A 20,808-nucleotide genomic window follows, 5' to 3' on the forward strand; every position below is an offset into this window, starting at 1 on the left:
TTGTTTTGGCTGGAATGATTGACAGCTTGCTGTTTGGCTACCATGTTGAATTTCAGCTGACAAGACTTTTCATTTTAACTCAATTTGCCCGCCTATCACAAGCTGGTGGCAGGCCAGACCCAAGTCACCCAGCTTTGCCTCAGCAGCTTGCTCTAGTTCTCATTAGTACGCATTTATTCAGTGGAAATTGGAAGACAAATGCTTGAAGGCATGTGAACTAAGTATAGCAAATTAGGTTTAAAGACTGAATATTTATAAGTGTATGGAAAGTTTTTTTTTTTTTTTTAAATTCTAGAGCGAATTGAGAACTGAGTGCTAGCTTTGGTATAAAGAAATGAAGATAGAAGGGGGGAAGGAAGATTCTAAGAATAACAATACTATCAGGCTTTTCTTTCCATTTTGGCAATATGTAAACTCTCTCTGACAACACCTTCTCAAACCAACCTGGCCCCTCTTTCATGGAGTGCTTGCACAATGAAGTTTAGCACCTCGAGTGTGAGAAGGGGGAAAAAATGAGGGTCATGTTCATCTGTTGCTTGGTTATCCCTTGGTATGTTTTCAATTGCCTTGTTTGTTCGGCACTAGCACAGAAACAGATGTTGCTCTGGCGTGTAGGATAATTTACTCCACCTCCTGGTGCGGCATGGAAGGCCTCCCAAGGCCCAGCTGGTCTGTCAGTGGCACTGGCTGGTGTCTGCTCAACTATGACAACTACAAGTCGAGGCTGCAATTTTTTTTTCTTCATTGTGCAGTTGTCCTTCTTCTCAACGTATACCCCTGCCCCTGTTCTTCCTGGGGCCCATAGCGAGGCTATGGCTTTTGTGTCTGTACCTTGTGACGCAGAGCCATGGAAGCCCCCCTCTCCTCTGAGGATAATAATGTTCATGACTTGTGTCCTCTGATGATGATCGCATGACCGCTCAGACCCAGAGCCAGCCTCATCTCATGCACATAACTGGTACTGGAAGGTAAAACAGATTTGTCATTTGCGATCCAACCGCTAAGCCACACTTTGGGCTCCATTATTGTGATTAACTTCCGCCTAAGATACGCTTGCCCGATTGTCATTTGTGATCGTGTGGTGGCCGCAAGCTGCCACGCTTCCCCCAGAGCACGTCAGCCAATGGGATTTGACCGTGTTATTCGGACCGTTCGATGCTTGCCCCGTCACAGCGGCCAGCCCGCAATTACCGTGCTTTTCTATTTCTCCCTCCCGCACCCCTACTGGACCGGGTGGGTGCCCAGCTCTGCTGCATATGTCAGCTACCATTTCACACCACAAGCTAAAATGATGCTGTGCTGCTGTTGATTCAGCAAGAGCCAGCAGCAGCGCATGGGAAGCTGACCCTTGCTTTGCACCATGGAAATGTTGGTCGCTGGTGTCCTGCCAGCTGAAATCCGTCGTGTCAGGTGCCTTGTGGCTATCTGCAGTAGAGTCCCCGTTCCAAAACCAAAGTTCTTTTCTGGCCTCATCACCAACAAACCGATTTGACTCTGCCTGATTATAATAACGAAGGCAGTCTAAAAGAATATGCACGGTCTCACTGTGCGTCACATCGAATCACCACACTGGCCACACAGAGCGGACCGCAGCCTCATTTCTTTAGACAAATGCATGCTTAGGGAAAAACCTCCTGGGAGAAGGTCCCGAAAGCTGTTAGATATCCCCATGCAAGCTGTGCATAGATTTCAATATTCGGGAAATAGCATTTATTTTTATTTGTTTGGCTGATGCAAGCCCTCCCTGAGTGGCCTGCTTCTATCATCTAATAATTAGTCATTCTACATTTCAGAGCTATACGGAACACTAAGAAACTGGGCTCTGTGTGAGTGAGTGTGTGTGTGTGTGTGAGAGAGAGAGAGAGAGAGAGAGATTCTCAACTGCAAGCCATAAACACAACCATTTGTTCCCATGTAGAGGAGGGAGAAAACGCTCAATTTGGAGCTCTTCTTTCACATTGCTGATTAGAAAGAATCAAGCTTTTTATTCTAGGACCCATTCGCGCTGGTGAAAACATAGTCAGTTTTGATTATGAAGGCAGAGATGCAGACCTAGACAGCAGCTACATGCTGATGTGCATGCTATCAGAATGATTTATGCAAATTATGCATATTATTCCCAAAGGAATTCCTCCTCAAACTGCCAGGATAAATTGCCGGAAATTAGCCATAAAATCTGTCGTGCTAGGAGCAAAAGGTGAAGGCCACTGGGAAAGCAAGGACATTCAGCTTCTGGAATCTTCCAGGTTATGATGGTGGCTGTTATTTTCCCTGGATGCCACAGAGAAATCTGGTTTTCTTCTGAATACTCTCAGAGTATTTTCCCTTTGAAATTTTTCCAGCAAATGCTGACTCACATTTTATTTACAGCTAGCATAAAAGAAATTAAGTGTTAAGCTGTCTCAGAAAGCACTACTATAATTATTTTACTATTAACTGCCTAAGTGGATATTAAATGCCTAAGCCTGGCTTTGAAGGCATCGCTGTTCTTCAGAAGGTTGGTGAAATAACTCACCAGGGGTGTACTTTAACTGGGATACAGTTTTAATTTCCAAAGTGTGTACCCCAACACAGCTTTCCTGTCTTGCAGATCAATCTTTCCTACAAAAAAATCCTAATTAATGACTTTCTGTCCCAGTACAGCAGAGTTGTGTCTTGCCTGTGAAATGCCCCACACTATCTCACCCCTCTCCTCCTCCTCTCCCATCCAGAGCCCGCATCCACTCCCTCTTGCTGCTCTGATGGTTCTGATTGGGAAAGGATTTCCCTGTCAATTGAAGTTATTGGTAATGAGCTTTGATGGTTAAATGAGAGTACTTTTCAAGAGCAGTTGTATCTTAATAAAAGTGATGCTCGCTTATTTCTTTCAGAAAGTACCATTCTCGAGGTTTTGCGACTCTGCTCCTTTTCTGGCATCTTTCGTTTCGTTCAAGAGGACTTGACACTACATTTAGAAAGCCAGGACTGCTGTCTGAGAAAGGGAGACTTTGTCGTCATCTTTCCTCCCATCTTACACCACGACCCTGAAATCTTTGAAGCTCCAGATGTAAGTAAACATCCAGCCAGCATCGCTCCCTCTCAGATGCTGCAAGCACATTCCTTCCCTCATGGTCTCTCTTTCTTTTGCTACCTTGTTCCAGAAAGAATTTGAGAGAGCTTAATGACTCCAGTTTTTCCTTCCAATGGAAACATCATCCTATTTACTGAGAGGTTTTCTTAAGGACCTCTCTTTCAAAGGTTTTGTGATCTATAAATAAAAATACAGAGATGAGACTAAACTCTAGTTTCATCAAGTGAAATGAACATTGATACCACAATGGACACTAGTCACTTTAGGCCAAAATTAAGTCTTGCATGGCAGAGATGTGTTACAAAACTATGGAGGGCTAGCTGTTGACAGGTCACTTAGAGAATAAACACCGGTAGACTGTTCTGCTAAGTGTTTCCAGTGTGGGCTTGACTCTCCCAGAGTCCGATACCGTCACTGCTATAGTTAAGCTCTCTACTTTTTCACCTCTTACTAAAGGCATGTGCCCCTTCTTGATCAATTAGGGTGGCACTGTGAACTTGAGATTGTAAAGCTGCTGCTCGCGGGTGAAGCTCTGAGGGTAATTGTGTCATCTCCTTGTATTTTTTTCTGAAGCTGGAGTTAATGAATATCAAAGACTGGAAATTAATCCACCCTGGCTCATCCCTTAATACCACTTCAGAGGTTCAGCACCTGCATGCAAATTGCAAGCAGTCATCTTCTGCCTATGCTTCTCAGGGAGTCAGGTTGTTGCTGCAGTGGTTTTTATATGTAAAATGCCATGTTTCAAAGAGAAACTTCCATGCATTTTCTGAGCAGTTTAGAGCTGAACCACTTCTAAACCCAGTTTCTAAGGTGTTTGACAGCCAAGCTGGTTTAAAATATGGTTGAATTTTGAAAATTAATTAGAAAGGGACAGACTTCAAATACAATGAGATAGTTTGCATTTATTTCATCAGCAAAGACAAAATTTCCTAAGTGAGGGGAGAATATATATATAGTTTCTGTGTGTTTCAGAAGAGGTCTTACTTAACTAATGATGGCAAATCAGAAGTTGGGTATTAGTGAGTGAATGAACATTGTGCAAACAACAAACTTCATCTCCACATTTGTAAATATTAAAAAAAAACCACACATAGTTAGATGTTCAATAAATACAGCAAGTAAATAGAAAATCTTTGAAAAATACTTTAAAATTTGAAAATAGTTTCATTTTTATCTACAATTTTTCATTTAATTTCCACTTTGTGTTTCTATTTTGTGATTATTCCACTGTCATTAAATTTACCATTCATGTCATGATAGTAAAATCAACATTCAAGTCATCAACAAATAATAAATGTTTACCCAACCACAACTGTCGTTAAGAATTTCTGGGCTCCTCCTCGTCTGTATCCCCAGCCTTACCCCCATGAGTTAGACTCATGGGTTAGACTTTTAGGAAGTTAAACATCTTATGGAAAAACCCAAACAAAATTTTTTGTCAACCCAGTATCAAAGGTAAACATTGGAAGTGTGCTCAATTATGTTTTTTCTGTACAATGCTAAATAGCAGCCCCCAAACTATACATAATAAATAGTAGTCAGAAGGGTTTGCCTCATACTAAATTGGTGGGAAGAACAAAATTGCAGTACTGTGAACCCTGAGTTAGCATCATTAGGACAGCTCTAACTTGACTTGATGAGCAGTCTGTACTATTTACCAGATTTAAACTTAGTCAGTTATGCCTGACTAATGTTAAAATCAACTAGCTAATTTTTGTTGTGATATTGTTCTCTTGAAATTAGTTGTGGAATGGTGAAATGTGATAGCTACTGGCACAGAAAAAAAATGGTATGGGGCAGAACCAATTTTATATGTTTGGCAAAGTCTTACATAATCATTCATTCTATAGACGTTTACTGAGCACTCACTCTTCTCAGGCTCATGGGTTGATTTCTATTGCGCTTAATAACTTAGGATAGCAATAAGTAGATGCTGTTGATGCTCATAGAACAGATGCCCATTCCTAAAACCATCATGTGCCAAGAATAAGAAAAGAGAAGAAAATTCTGGAAAGTTCTGTCCTTGGTTATTTGTCACTGACAGCATTGTCCCAGGAGCTTATCAAAGGCTCATATTCCTCACTGCCTGACTTTGGTACCCTACAGATATAGGAAGACCTAGCCTTCCTTAGATACAGAAAACAACCACTAGCTGTTAGGCCAAAATCATGGAAAAGACGAACTCCAGATATAAGTACAGTTATTCTTGGAGAACGTGGAGACTGAGAATCTTCAGCAGAAGATGGGTTCCTCCCAACCAGTGAGGCATGGTTTCAGGATGTTCAAGCCCAAGAGACCCTGGAATATTCTAAAAGCAGGGCACTGCTTTCCTCACACATCTCTCTATTGTTGAATGTCCCTCTTGACTTGTCTACCGAGAGACTCCAGTTGACTTCACAAGACTCTCTCTTAGTCACCATCTTTGACAATGTCCCTGATTTCCACATCATTCCTCAGAGAATCTGCCACTGCTCCCTCTGGCCTGTGTAGTCTGTGTGAGGGGGCACAGCCCACGGTATCTTGCAGTGACTTGTTTACTCATGTGCCCATATACTATAAGTTCTTGGAGCAGAGAGACCCTGTCCTCAACCTTCTCTGATTTCTCAGTGCCTGGCACTCAGGAGGGTACCCATAGAAGGAAGCAAATAGGAAGTGCTGAGATGGGTGAGTGTTCTGAAAGTGAAATTATACTTCAGTTAAAATGTTAAATCACTGCAGAGACCACACACTCAAATGTATCCTGGGCTTAATTAGATCCAATAGATAGGGAGGCTTGTGTGTAAATATTGCAATACCATTGGGAGTGGTAAAAACTCTGGTGAAAGGACTGCTCAAGAGGCATGTGAGATCATTTGGCTGCTTCTGAACCAACCCTCAGTTCTTATAAGCACATAGACCTGATGTAATCAAGTCATTTTTATTATTAGTTTTTTAAACTTCAAAAACAGACTTTTGGGTGAAAGTTAGAATTTTAAATGTTTGGAAAAATTAAGTCTGAACACAATGTGGGCTAAACAAAAAATATTTGGAGACCTAATTGGGCCTATAAGCTACCAGCATATAACCTGTACCGAGAATTATTTTTTCCTAAATGTGGGTCCCTTAGCTTATTGTGATGTTAGCCTGTCAGGTGGCACATGCTGATGTGGGAAAACAGATTGGCAAGTGAAATTTAAAACAGTGGGAGAGAACAAAGGAAACTACCCCCCTTCCCAGTTCTTTCTTCTTCCTTCTTTATCCATCTAAATGCCACCCAAGAAAGTCTGGATGATCTCTTAATTAACTCAGAATGGGTACCTTTTTAAATGGGTACCTTTAAAATTTTCTGGAAGCTTCCTCAAATTTATGTCAATTGTCAGCCAGAATTCTAGCCACTGGCTTTCAAGTAATTAGTAAATGGTGATGATTACTTTTCTGGCAAAATGAAGTATCCAAAAGTAGAGCTGTGGAGAAGACCAAATGTATTGGTTGGTTTCTCTGTGGAGGTGCTAAGGTATAAAGGGAAGCTGGCCCATAGGAAGAAAGAGCCAACATTTTAGATGGTGATGCATATTCTATAACCAAATAGCCTCTAAAGAAGGACACAGTGAAACAAAGTAATTACAAAGCCATTGGAGTACCCCCTACCAACCCCAAAGCTCTGAGTTAATGTCATACAAGCCTTCCCAGTCTACTTCTCAGGGGCGCAGGGATTAAAAAATGATAAATGAGTTTGAAAGCCCTTGAAAAAATTCTAAATTACCGTAAAAATTGTTTCATCAATATTTTTCAGATTATTGTCACTGTTATTAAAATACACAGATCATGACAAATGTGAAAACAGTCTCGTGATTTTGTGTCTTTCAAACTGGAATATAGATTGTGCCATCAGTACATTTCAACAAAATAAACCTGTATTAAGCATCTACTATCCAGAAAGCACATTGATGTGCATAATGGGTGATGTAGATATATCAAAGGCCCCTGTCCGTAAGAGCTTATTATTTAGGGATTTGTCCTTATGATGCAGCTGTGTTCTTATAACCACATGCTCTGTGTTGAGAGGATTTCTGCTCCGCTAGTGAACTGGCACTTGCATTCCTACCATATTGGAACCAGCAAAGTGCTGGCAAACCAGCACTCTGCAAAACCCTGATTTTGTCAATTGTCATGGTGTAAACACTCTCATCTTCACTGATTTCCTGCTACCAACGTGAAGACCCTGAACACAGTGTGGGGAAGAGATGTGTACGTACTCTCTTACTGGTACAAACTGGCCACAGCGCACCACTGATTGGAATCCAAGTCACGGAGATAAAAAAAGAAATCTCTGTACTTAGTCATCTTGCTCCCAGGAGGTCTGGCTATAAACCAGGGCAAGTGTGCAGCCTCTTAGTCATACATTCAAAATAGTGACAGTTTTTATTTCTAGAAAGTCATATCTTTTATCTAATCCAGATTCCTAAACCCAAAATGATGAATTGAGTGACTACAAGAGCTGATCATATGGATATGAACACCTATAACTACTCCAACAAGACTATGTTTTATGTCTTTTACTTTTTAAAAATATTTTCATGGCCACACCACACAGCATGTGGGGTCTTAGTTCTCCAATCAGGGATCAAATCCACACCCCTGCATTAGAGGCATGGAGTCTTAACCACTATTGACCACCAGGGAAGTCTCTATGCCTTTTTAAACTTTAGTGCTTCCTTCAAATGCTGGAAATGCTTAAAAAAAAAAAAAAAAAAGCTGTTGACTTGAACTAAACATAAAATTTGGAGAACTCAGATTAGGGTGTTATGCAATGTTCCTCAGTCACTCAGACCCAAAATTCTTCTCTATCCAGGAAATTGTATCGTTACCCAATCTTTATTTCTAGCGCTAAATAGTATACCACTTTCTATTTGTAAACATTTTCTATTTGAATATTCATCTACTCTTCATTCTCCCCATCTTTATTTACTCATTCAATATCTCTGTTTTCTTCAAAAGCTTGAAGATTGCTTTTAAAATATACTTTATTGTCATGTATTTATTCATTAATTCAACAAACATACATAGAACCTCACTATGTGCATAGCACTCTGGTGGGGACTTTGAAAATATGGAGATAAATAAGACAGTGTGACGAGTCTCATCTCTTGGGAGTTCTTGGCTCTGCCATCTCCTGTGGGTTAGCTTCGTCTTCAGCCTGGTGACAGAATCGCTGCAGCCTTGCAGGGATCTTATTCTCATCTAACCACATCCAGAGTAGGAAGAGTGGGGAACCATTTCACTACGTTTTTCCTTCTTCACGAGAAGGGACATTCTCCCAGATGGCCCCACAGACTCTTCACCTGTAGCCCTGAGAGATTGGTTCACACACCCTGTCTGGAATCAGTCAGAGGCCAGAGCAACATGATCACCATGATGGGTGCCTCAATAGGTCACACAGAAGAATGATGATGGGGAGCAACCAGTGGAGGAGTAGACAGTCAGCAGAGGAGCCGTGGGGAATCTCGGTGCCTAATGCTTGTCTCTCAGGATTGTTCTCTTCTCATCCATTGAATAACACTGCATTTAACGGTCCCTTAATTGTGTAGCACTGAACTGTTATGGCAGTGTGCTGCCACGTGATGGATCCTATTTTCATCGTGTTCCTGATCAAAGATCAAGGCATCTCAAGCTTCCTGACTTTTTGTTCTATGTTGCTGTGACCTCAGAATCTCTGAAGTGAGACTATTACACCCCTTCTTTTATTAAAAAATAAAACACAAAACAAACAGACTATTCTTCTAGCAGCTGTCACAAGCCCTTCCTAATAACATGGAACCTGCTCAGGTTCTCCATGTCCTGGCAAAGGAAGACAGACTGAAAAGAAATTTTAACACAAAAAGCTATTTATGGGGACTTCCCAGCAGTCCAGTGGTTAAGACTTCACCTTCCAATGCAAGGGGTGCAGGTTCAATCCTTGGTTGTGGAGCTAAGATCCCACATGCCTCATGGCCAAAACAAACAAACAAACAAACACCATAAAACAGAAGCAGTATTGTAACAAATTCAATAAAGGTTTTGAAAATGGTCCACATCAAAAAAAAAAAAATTGCTGTGTATGCCCATATTGCCTTTGAGCTTGATGGTAGCCACAGAATAAAAGAAATTGGCCTTTTCCTTCCTTGGTCCATAATATAAACAACTAAATAGGAATTTCGTTGATATTTATTGTGAGGAAATTGACTGGGAGGTGATGGAAAATTGGACAAGTGATATTACTGATTGACTAGAAGTCTGAGGGAGTTGCATGTGCACTCGCTGAAGGTGGCAGGGGAGAAGGAAGATTTAGGCATTTTTTGTTGGTCACTGTGGCTTCTCAGCTGTATATCCATGTATACAAAAGAAAATAAAGATGCCATAACAGTGTCTGGCTTATTTATGATATCAGCATACTATGAAGTCGTAACTCAAGCTAAATTTTCCTTTTGTATATTCTGACTTAAACTATGAGACTGACTGCAGTGAGAGCTTTTCAAATGTAAAAGTGATATCCAGTGGTTTGGCCTAGGCAAAGAACTCTTGAGAAGACCACGATCTTAGATTGGTCACTGAGAAGGAGGAAGCTGCAGTATTGAACTCAGGCAGGCAGGCCTGGGCTCCAGTAACGAAAAAAGATTTACTGAGATACAGTGCCAAGTTGTAATTCCATCTCTAGTAACAAAGTCGATGTCCACAGAGAATGTCCTTATCCATGCTCCAAGGATGGACAGGTATTTATAGGTTAGCACTGGTAGATCCTATTCAGATACATCCCAGAACTATCTATGGCAAAATATGCTTGCATTCTGATGCAGATTAATTTTCCCATTATGATCTCATCAGCTTGCAAGTTTAGGGGGCAGGGGTGGAATAGAAACTACCCAAGACATGTTTTAAAAGCTTAATTAGTTATCAAAATCAGTATCCTAGGTAAATGAGGGTAAAACCAATACTTTTAAAGGAAATGGTTTCACTGACATGAATATTGGCATTGAGTGAGAAAATTAGATCATTTGTGATAGATTCAGAATCTATCTGTGTACTGTGGGGTTTTTGCTATAATCTGAATGCCTTCGGTCTGACCTGCTTCTTTGCCTCTGGCTTCATAGTTCATGGCAAAGTTGTGTGCTGAGCAGGTCTAATGCTAATGAGCACGGCATACAGGACAGACTTCGTCGTTGTCATGCATGCCACGTGCATTAATCTGATCAATGGTTTAATTTACCATGGGCTGAAATAAGGTCGCTCAGTGTCCTCTCAGAAACTCAACTGAGAGTAAATTAAGATGGCGGACCAAACACCTTCCATAAACCAGTCCCATAATTTTCTATAACAAATAATATTACTTGTTTATGAAAACATATCAGAAACCAAGAGAGTTAACCCAAGGAACACTCATTCTAAAGAGAACTGTCATAGAAGAAAGTCAATAAAACATCAAAAAGCAATCCGGACAGACTTTGTATCTTAGTGCTCTTCTTTTCTAGTGCTTAATGTGAATCTTATTATTTCATATCTGTTTCATCCAAACATAAGCACTGAATCCTAAACTCATCCTACTTGTCCATCTGTAGCAGCTTCTCTGCTGCTGTTGCTAAGTCGCTTCAGTCGTGTCCGACTCTGTGCGACCCCATAGACAGCAGCCCACCAGGCTCCCCTGTCTCTGGGATTCTCCAGGCAATAACACTGGAGTGGGTTGCCATTTCCTTCTCCAATGCATGAAATTGAAAAAATAAAGTGAAGTCAGTCGTGTCCGACTCCTAGCGACCCCATGGACTGCAGCCCACCAGGCCCCTCCGTCCATGGGATTTTCCAGGCAAGAGTACTGGAGTGGGGTGCCATTGCCTTCTCCAGCAGCCTCTCTGGTCAGTAGAATTCACTATTCCCTAGTAACCATGGAGGCCTTGCCCTTCCCTTTCCCCCAGCCTTGGTATTTCAGGTGTCATTAAGTCGAGACCCACTTTAGATAACAAAAACAGAAATACTGCCTCTATACTTAGCATAGGAAAAAATGTGAAGAGAGGTCCAGAAGAGTCTGGATTTCTGTTTGATATGAGAGGAGTAAATGTCTAATAACATTGGAGATTTTTGAAAGTTCATACCTGATTTGCACTTCAGTTCAGTTCAGTTCGGTCACTCAGTCGTGTCTGACTCTTTGCGACCCCATGAATCGCAGCACGCCAGGCCTCCCTGTCCATCACCAACTCCCAGAGTTCACTCAGACTCACGTCCATCGAGTCAGTGATGCCATCCAGCCATCTCATCCTCTGTCGTCCCCTTCTCCTCCTGCCCGCAATCCCTCCCAGCATCAGAGTCTTTTCCAATGAGTCAACTCTTCGCATGAGGTGGCCAAAGTACTGGAGTTTCAGCTTTAGCATCATTCCTTCCAAAGAAATCCCAGGGCTGATCTCCTTTAGAATGGACTGGTTGGATCTCCTTGCAGTCCATGGGACTCTCAAGAGTCTTCTCCAACACCACAGTTCAAAAGCATCAATTCTTTGGTGCTCAGCCTTCTTCACAGTCCAACTCTCACATCCATACATGACCACAGGAAAAACCATAGCCTTGACTAGACGAACCGTTGTTGGCAAAGTAATGTCTCTGCTTTTGAATATGCTATCTAGGTTGGTCATAACTTTCGTTTGCTAGATTAAAAGAAACCTTTTAAGATGGGCAAGGAGAGCTAGCATCCTTGTGAACTGAACTCAAACTTTTTCATGGAAATTTTTTGTTTTAACATGCTATTTTCTTCTTTACAGGAGTTTAAATTTGATCGTTTTACAGAAAATGGTAAGAAGAAAACCACCTTTTTTAAAAGAGGGAAAAAGCTGAAGTATTACCACTTGCCATTTGGATTGGGAGTCAGCAAATGTCCAGGCCGATTTTTGGCCATGGTTGAAATAAAGCAATTGTTGGTTGTGCTTTTAACTTACTTTGATTTAGAAATAATTGATAATAAGCCGTTAGAACTAAACTATAGCCGCTTTTTGTTTGGTATTCCTTACCCAGACTCTGATGTTTTATTTAGGTACAAAATAAAATCTTAAGCTAAAAGGAAAGGAGAGAAATCTATCTAGAAAACTAACCTAAATGTCCTCAGTTCATCTATTTGTTTTTAATTTCTTCAAGTGTAATTGCTTTGTTTCTTTTAAAAATGCCAATTTCTATTTGATCTGAGATCAGTCCCATCTATACTTGATCACAAAACCCATCATAAAAAAAAGATGGTAGCATGAAAATGGACATCAAAATCAACATAATAATAAATTTAAAGTAGCTTTTTTTAAGTTTCTACATATTGTGATTTGCAAACGTCATTGTAAGTGTGCCTTCACAGTAATAGATCTGACACTGTGGGATTTTGTTAAGTCAAAAATTCTTCTATAATATGTAAAAATACGCTTTATGTACTAATGGGAATTTATGCTGTAAATGGACACAGTCTAACAAATTCCAAGTTCTCAGAGAAGAAGGAAATTAAATTTCCACGAGATACACTAGATGAAAATTTCCCTTCAAGTATAATATCAATAATATCTATATTGCTGGGGTACGTTTGCATTAAATGAGGTTTGCGGTAGATTAAATGCTTCAACTTCACTTCAATATTTAATCATCCATAAATGTACTTTATTACTTTGTATACTGTGGCTCAGTAAAACAAAATTTCTTGTTATATAAGGCTACTCATGTTCAAGTTAGATACTGGTAAGATTTATCAGTATAAGAACACACAAAACCTATTATATATTCAGCAATTGCCCTAGACATTAGTATTAAGTTTATTGTAGGAGTAAATGTTGAGATCATTACAGGATTGATTATAGCATTTGACTCCAGTGTAAACTGTAAGGGTTATGCCGGTGTTGTAATTAACTCTCCTGAATGCTTCGATTTATATCAACTGAGAAACTAGACAGCAGTATTTGTTCTTGATGCCTCACCTCTTGGACTGGGATTTGATTTGTAGTATTTGAATTACACCATTATGTAATGCAGTATAATTCCATATGCCAAAATGCAGCATCGGCTGGATGATTCAAAGATTGCTAATATCAGATTGCCAAATGATGGTTTGTCATTCAACTTGAATGCTGATGCCATATATAAGCAGGCAAAGCAGGTAAATAAGCCCAGTTATTTCATGGGAACTTCTAGTTATAACTTCTAGTTATTTCATTGAAACTTCTAGTATTTCAGAAATTTGCTTTCATTTTTGAAAAGGAAATTTATCTTTAAAATAACATTATAAAATACTGAACCATATTTAGTAGCCTAATAGCTTTTCTAGCATCTATTTTTCTCCTTCCTGAAGTTCATGCACTAAATGCTCCTTAGTGAAGGTCTGTCAGTCTAAACTTTGTTTTTGCCAATTTGAAGATGCTTTCCTTTTTGTCCTCATTCCTGAGTTTGCCTTTTTTCCTGTTTTGATATCTCATGTTGTTAAGAGCGTAACCTTCATTCGGTTTAATTATTCAGTAGGTAGTCTACCTCTTTTCTCTGACAGTTTTAACGTGCTCTCTTTGTCTTTGACGCTCTTAGTTTCTGTTTATTGTGCTTGCATGCCATGGTGTCTTTCATCAAGCGTAGAATGTTCACAATTATCTCTTTGAAAATTTCCTCTTTCAGCTCTGTATCTTGTTTATAGTCCATGTTGTTTGACCTTTTCCCCTTGTATTTTTTTTTATCTCTAATTTACATTCTAGGCCATTTCTTTGGATCTTTATATCACTTTCAGTTTATTCTACTCTTTAACTCATCCATTGGGTTTGTTTCTTCTGTCTTTTTATTTTAACCTCAGGTTCACAGGATTGAGTGATCACATGCCTTATACCCCTTAGTTCACGGTACACAATTATAATTGGGCCAAACAAGGCTTTATTTACTCATTCTATTCTATCCCTAAGCCCTACCATTATACCCTTCCCCATCATCAGGAAATATTCTGTGTTTGGTATGTATCTTTTTATTTGTAGGTGTTTTTATAAAACATATGTTATTATCTTGGGTGTATGTGTTTTTTAATTTTCATAAATGTCTATTCTATACATAATATTCTTCTTAATTTTTTACTAGGCACTATACTTTAAAAGTATTACTTTATATGTATTTGATCTATTGCTTCTAACTACTGTATAGTATCTCATAATGTGTACCCATGATGTTTCAGTGCTCTATTCACCCAGTGATGTAAACTATGTTGGTGGGACAGTTAATCTGGGGGAAAGGCCAAAGCAGAACCTAAAACTCTTGCCCCCACCCATCTTCTCACTACTGCATGCCCCACCCTCCGCCCTGGGCTGCCACAAGCCCTGTCGTCAGCACCACCCCCCTACACCCACACACACAGACACACAGTCTGTGACAGCCTTCATTCTCTGAGATGCTCTAGACTTCTTGTGTTTCACACTCAGATCCTCACTACCCTCTCCCTTCTATGGGGTCTCCAGAGCTGATCTGAGCCAGGGTGCCAGCCATCAATTTGTCAGCTTTCAGATTTCAATTCCCCTGAGTCTGATAAATTTAGTGGTTACATTTTCAATATGAGAATTCTCTTTTGTTCCTCCTATCTGCCTGGTCATTTTTGATAGTATCTTGTTCCTTCATCATACACTCAATATCTTCTTTCATTTTAAAAATATATTAAGAAACTTATATTCATATCTGGTATTTCCACATCATCAGTGTTTTATGGGTCTGATCCTGTAGTTTGTTTTTCTTTTAACTCTTCCTCGGAATTGCTTGTTTAGTGGACTCGTTCTTTGGAATTTTATCTCTGGAATTTTTTTTTAAGACCCGAGTTTAAAGTTCACACCTCCAGAGAAAATTTGTGTTTGCTTTCACCTGGCTGCTGTTACTATCAAATTCAGATCAATTTAAAATTTCACCTTGAGTATTATGAGAGGGGATGGGAAACTACATGGGCTTCCCCAGTGGCTCAGTGGTAACAAATCTGCCTCCAATACAGGAGATGTGGGTTCAATCCCTGGGTGGAGAAGGAAAGGGCAACCCACTCCAGTGTTCTTGCCTGCAGAGGCTACAGTCCATCGGGTCGCAAACAGTCAGACGTGACTGAAGTCACTGAGCACACACACATGGGAAACTGCATAGATAGGGTGGGTTCTGGCCCTAAGTCAGCCAGATTGCAGCCCTGTGGGGATAAGCAAGAATACCCAGTCCTCTGTGGAGTGAGGTTTCTTTCTAGTCACTTACTGAAGATGTTGCCTCTGCAAGTTCTTGCCTTTGTGCACAGGTCTTGGATTAAACCCACACACACATGCATGCACACATGCCCCACCCCTCTTGGGCTGCAACCTTTATCCCATGCTGCCACAAAGTAGAGCCCATTCGTTTTGTACTAGGACCTCTATTCCACCATATTGCCTGATGTGGAAACCTCCAGATTGTTAAATTCATCTTAGTAGCACACTGCTGTGCTGCTATAGCAGAGAGAGCACAGAAGAGCATTCCATTCTAATTTCTGCTTAATTTATAGTGAAAGGAACTTAGGGTGGAAATGTTATATAAAAGCAATGGATGGAGTCTTGTGACAGGCTTAAACCTGGTCATTAAAGATTGTCTATGAATACAATAAATGTCATAGAGAAATAAGTTAAAAGACATGAAATTTAGCTATGACACAATTGATTTACTATTATCAACAAGTCACTTTGCCTCTCAGTGTTTCCATATTTGCAAAATAAAAATAATACGGCTTTTGGATGCCAGGGTTCATTATGAGGATTGAACATAGTAAGATGTGTGAACTTATTTTGAAAAGTGTAATGCAATATCCAAATGTAAAGTTGTAAGGAGATACTTTGACAATGCTGTGCCTTTTAAATTAAAAACTGTTTGTATATATTTGTTAAAGGGAAGCATTTTTTGTTATTGGTTAAATGATTAATCATTTATTCAGTCAAACATTTATTGAGCATTTCCTCTTAGATTGATACTATGCACTGGATTACCCTCTTTAAGAACACACAGTTTATTAGAGAAAGCAATATATACCCAACTAATTTATTATAAATGTAGTTGTAATAAATTCATCTTCCTAAAACTGTTTTAAAATTCTGATTCAACACTCATTCTAACTGACCTTCCATCACTCATTCCAAATTAGTGTTCTGCAATGAGAAATGTAATTAGATACATGTGCCTAATTAGATACAACAAAACATATACATCCAGTATTGTGATTATATGTTAAAGATGTCCAAAACAAAATACAGTCACTGAGGCATCAGAATTTTTTAAAAACTGTATTTTACATATAGGAAAAACCCACCCTTTTCATTTTTACAGCCCCCCCCAAATGTCAAATTGAAGAAAATGAATGACTAGCAGTATTATTTTATATCAGTGACCAACTGAGGCATCATTTAGCAAAAACTAAATGTTCTGAAGATATTCAGGAAAAAGCTATTTGTCACTAAATAAAGAATGTTGGTAAGCAACCTATTTGGGAACTTTTATCTGCCTTGTTTGGCCTTCCTGACACACTTCATTATATTTTGTCGATTTTATCATGAAGTTTGGGTCACAAGTCTAAGGCAAAGGAGCTTCTATGCTCAAAATTTGCATGATTGCTTCTGTTTATTTTCTTATGAAAAATAATTTGAGTGCCCTTCCTATAAACTAACCCTTCTAATTGAGCCATGGAATCTTAAAACAATTTCAAAGGTCAAAGCACAAAAATTATCTAGGTTTTGATCTTAGTATAAAATAACATCAATAATTTTAAAACAAGAATTATATGCCCTGAGAATGTACACTGATTTAACCTATTAAATTTGCCAGTATTGCAAGCCATTATTTACCGAATTGCATTATTAGGTATTCATATTCACATGCTCAATTAGGAAAAAGTTAGCAAGCCAAGATTAAGTTCCCTGTAGCATTATTTTAAATTACAGTGGGTGATCACATAAAACTCTCTAATGTTTCTATTACTTACTCTATTTCAGAGTGTTAATCTGAGTCAGGGTTCATTGGTGTTGGAAATATTTGGCTTAAATGTTTACCTTGTTTATAATATTTTCTTGAGTAAGATAAATTTAATTTGTGAAAATCTCTACTGAACAATTTTTAAAAGGAGTAATTTGACAACACTTAACATTTTAAAGTATTTTTTAAGCAGGAGAGTCTCTATATTGTAAAAAGAAATCTTAAATATTTAATACTCTTGATTTTAAAATGGTATATAGGTGGATTTATGAGGAAGCAAATTATCTTGAAAAGATTTTAGGTAAGAAATGCAAATGCTTTGTAAGTCAATTTAATGTGTGTGTTTTTTTTTAATATGCAATGAGCCAATAAATTAACTTTTAAAGCACAGGTGAATGACTGTCTCCTTATTTCCCTACTAGGAGCATGTTGGGTGACAGAAGATTTTATTACAGTTAGTAAATGATTTGGGAAATAATTTTGCTGTCTGGAGATCCTCAGACCCTCATCTTTCCCACCATATACATATGTATTCTTATTTTCTCATATTTTCAGTAAAAGAACATTAATTTTTACATTCAGAACATTTTTCAGTATGCATGCATGTATACTCAGTCACTTCAGTTGTGTCCAACTCTTTGCGACCCGATGGACTGTAGCCTGCCAGGCTCCTCTGTCCATGGAGTTTCCCAGCAAGAATACTGGAGTGGGTTGCCATTCATTTCCTTCTTCAGGGGATCTTCCCAACCCAGATATCGAACCCATGTCTCTGTGTCTCCTGCATTGCGGGTGGATTCTTTACTGCTGAGCTACCGGGGAAGCCCATTTTTCAGTATAGTTTCACGTATTTATGTGGGAAATAAAAACATACAAGAGTATCAGTGACTAATAAGTTTTTTAACTTTATTTTAACGAGGTTGACCTTGCTAGGCTGCTGTTCTTAATAATAGATTATGATTATAGACTATGATTCTGTGGAGAGATGTATAAGAAAACAAGAATGGGAGAGAGATTCTGTTTCTCTCTACAGAAAAGAGACGTGGTCTTTGTTTTCTGTAGATAACTTTACCACAGATAGTGAATGAAGCTGAGTAATATTTGGACAGTATTCTGTGTATTCATGAGCTGAAATGCTAGCTGTAAATAAAACACAGAACACAGAAGAGTGTTGATGAAATGTGGCTCCTTCAGTCACCGTACATACAGTGTTTCACTGGGACTCTTAGCTTTCCTAAGAAACAATTCATTCATATTTTAAAGGACTGCCTTGGACTCTGAGGGTGTTTCTGTTCATTGGAACTAGGCAGTTCAGTATGGTTGAACACTTAGGGTCAATTATGTCGTTAAATGGCCAATCTATGATATAATCATCTTGGGTTTCAGTTTTACTCTAAAACACACTTACTAAATAAACAATAATTTTGCAGTACTGTCTGGCATTATCCATGGTCATGTGGGTAATACTGTGCATTTTCTACTCAGAATATAGTTGAATAGGAAAAAAAATACTCAATGGCTATGCTGGATAATTTTAAATGTGATACAGTTTTTTGTTAATTTTTTTGAGGTATAGCTTATGTTCTTAATTCCTAACTGTATTCATTTTTATAAGGAGAGACATGATATTGGAGAAGGAAATGGCAACCCACTCCAGTGTTCTTGCCTGGAGAATCCCAGGGATGGGGGAGCCTGGTGGGCTGCCGTCTATGGGGTCGCAGAGTTGGACACGACTGAAGTGACTTAGCAGACATGATATACTGCAGACTACCTAGAAAGTAAATATTTAGAGATAAACTCATGGGGTATTTTATTTCCCTTACAATTTATATTCTTTGCTTATGGAAGAAGCTAGGGTGATGGAAGTAACAGGTAAAGGTACTAGTACCTAATAGTTTGTCATTGGGTCAAATTTAAACACTTATAAAGCACATATTAGCTGGTGATTCTTGTTTGCAAGAGAATGTTCACTCCATATAACTTTTATTTCTAAGAACTAACCATTGTTGTTCACATGAAATGTATGTCATCATTACATGACAACCCACATTTTTAAGTAAATGATTTTGTCTTTGAGATTCAAATTACTGTTGAAATGAAATAGACTTTCATCCCATAACTTCTAAGAACTGGCCAATATATTTAAAATTTTATAAATGCCTTAGTTTTATACTCTAGATGGAATATTTTTGAAGTATTTGAAATCACTTTTGAATTTTTAAATCTAAAAGCATACAGGAAGTAGTAATTTCTCCATATATTTTAAAATTTGTTATTTTTTTAACTTTATTTTTAACTAATTTTAGACTTACAAGGAAAACTATAAAAATAGTATTCATTTTTTAAAAACAAAGTCCTCAGACTAAACAATGCAGGACTCAGCCAACTGAAGATCTTAGTTAATCCCTGACCTTTGGAGATGTTTATCCACAGAAGGGCAACACACAGAAGTAACACCAGAGTGGCAGAGGTAATTTGAGTATGTATGTGTTCCACCCAGATCCTCCATAATTCAAATCAGTGTTTTGTTTTCATAAAAAAAAATAATTTTTCTAAGTTGTTAAAAAGAGCTTACTATGTTGAATAAGATTTTTCTTAATTTCACTTTCTCGAGAAATCTACACTTTAAAGAATGTATTTGCTTGATGCTTCTGCAGTAGAAAATGTAAGTTATTTACTGCTCCTGCTTTCTGATACATTTATAGATTTAATAGATAGATTTCCTTTCCTCCTTCATGGCTATTCATGTTTCTGTGAAGGCCTGGTTAGGAAAATCTTTTTTTTTTTTTTTCATGGAAGTCTTAGATGGAGGGGACAAGCTGCACTTAGCACTTGAATTTTGACCATAGCTCTTCAGAAAGAAACTATACGTGGCAAATGCAGCTGCACTAGCTTGAATAGACAGTGCATGTTTTAATGTTTTAACCACTTGGGTACATAATCTCAGTCTCACTCACAATAAGAAATTATTTGTCTTCCATTTTCTAAGAGGATATAAGGATATTAACAAAGAAATCCTTACACCAAGTTCTTCAATAATTGCCAGAGCAGAGTAAATGCATAGAATGAGGTTAGGCCATGAAGCATTTTTATGTCTAAAACTAAATTCTCATCTCTAAACATCCCTATTAACATAGCAGATTTGAGTTGCAACCATCCTCCTAATAAAATTATGAAATCTTTCGAATTGGGAAGCATTTGTAAATAATGGGTCCTTTAAATATCCCTGAACTTTATTCTAAAACTTATAAAGAGAAATAATAATTGCTTTATATAACCACTGATACCATTTTAGCATTTGATGAAGATGTTAATTTATGGTTGGTTAGCAGTTTATGGCTGTCATTAGTTTTTCAGTTTGGTCCACATTAGAAATCTATTTTTCTTTTTTATTTTAATCTGAGACAATTATATAAAGATATGGTTATGTTTTATCTAAAATGTATCATTCTAGTGTAGCATTTCAAATTATTCACAGATCATAGTTCTTATATGTGCATATATGAATTTAAAAATACAGCAATAAAATGCTTGAAACAGATCATAAATTTGCTTCATATTTTATTGCATCTCTGAATCAGGTTGAAAAGACAAGGGCAACTATGGTCTTTGGGAAAGAATTAACTCTTTCCCAATCTGGGAGGGAAAATGATATCACATTGTGCATAATTAAAGCCAACTCCCCATCAGAAGTCCTGGTGACTTCTAAAATAGGCTTGTCCATCACATATTGGAAGCTAGGTCTGGGGGTGGTAACTGCAAAATCCCCTTTCCGTTTGCAGTCTAGCCTT

General features: G+C 38.3%; 1 protein-coding gene across 1 annotated transcript in view; it reads left to right on the top strand.

The window, feature by feature from the left end:
* Positions 1-17,408, top strand: part of LOC102399179 (cytochrome P450 7B1) — a 168,594-nt gene extending 151,186 nt beyond the window's left edge. The window contains exons 5-6 of the mRNA XM_006069065.3: positions 2,871-3,046; positions 11,830-17,408. Of these exons, the coding sequence (XP_006069127.1) occupies positions 2,871-3,046; positions 11,830-12,117 (464 nt within the window). The 3' untranslated portion in view covers positions 12,118-17,408. The remainder of the gene's footprint in view (positions 1-2,870; positions 3,047-11,829) is intronic.
* Positions 17,409-20,808: the final 3,400 nt, after the last annotated feature.

This window comes from Bubalus bubalis, chromosome 15 (assembly GCF_019923935.1).
Source record: "Bubalus bubalis isolate 160015118507 breed Murrah chromosome 15, NDDB_SH_1, whole genome shotgun sequence".
NCBI classification, from domain to species: domain Eukaryota; kingdom Metazoa; phylum Chordata; class Mammalia; order Artiodactyla; family Bovidae; genus Bubalus; species Bubalus bubalis.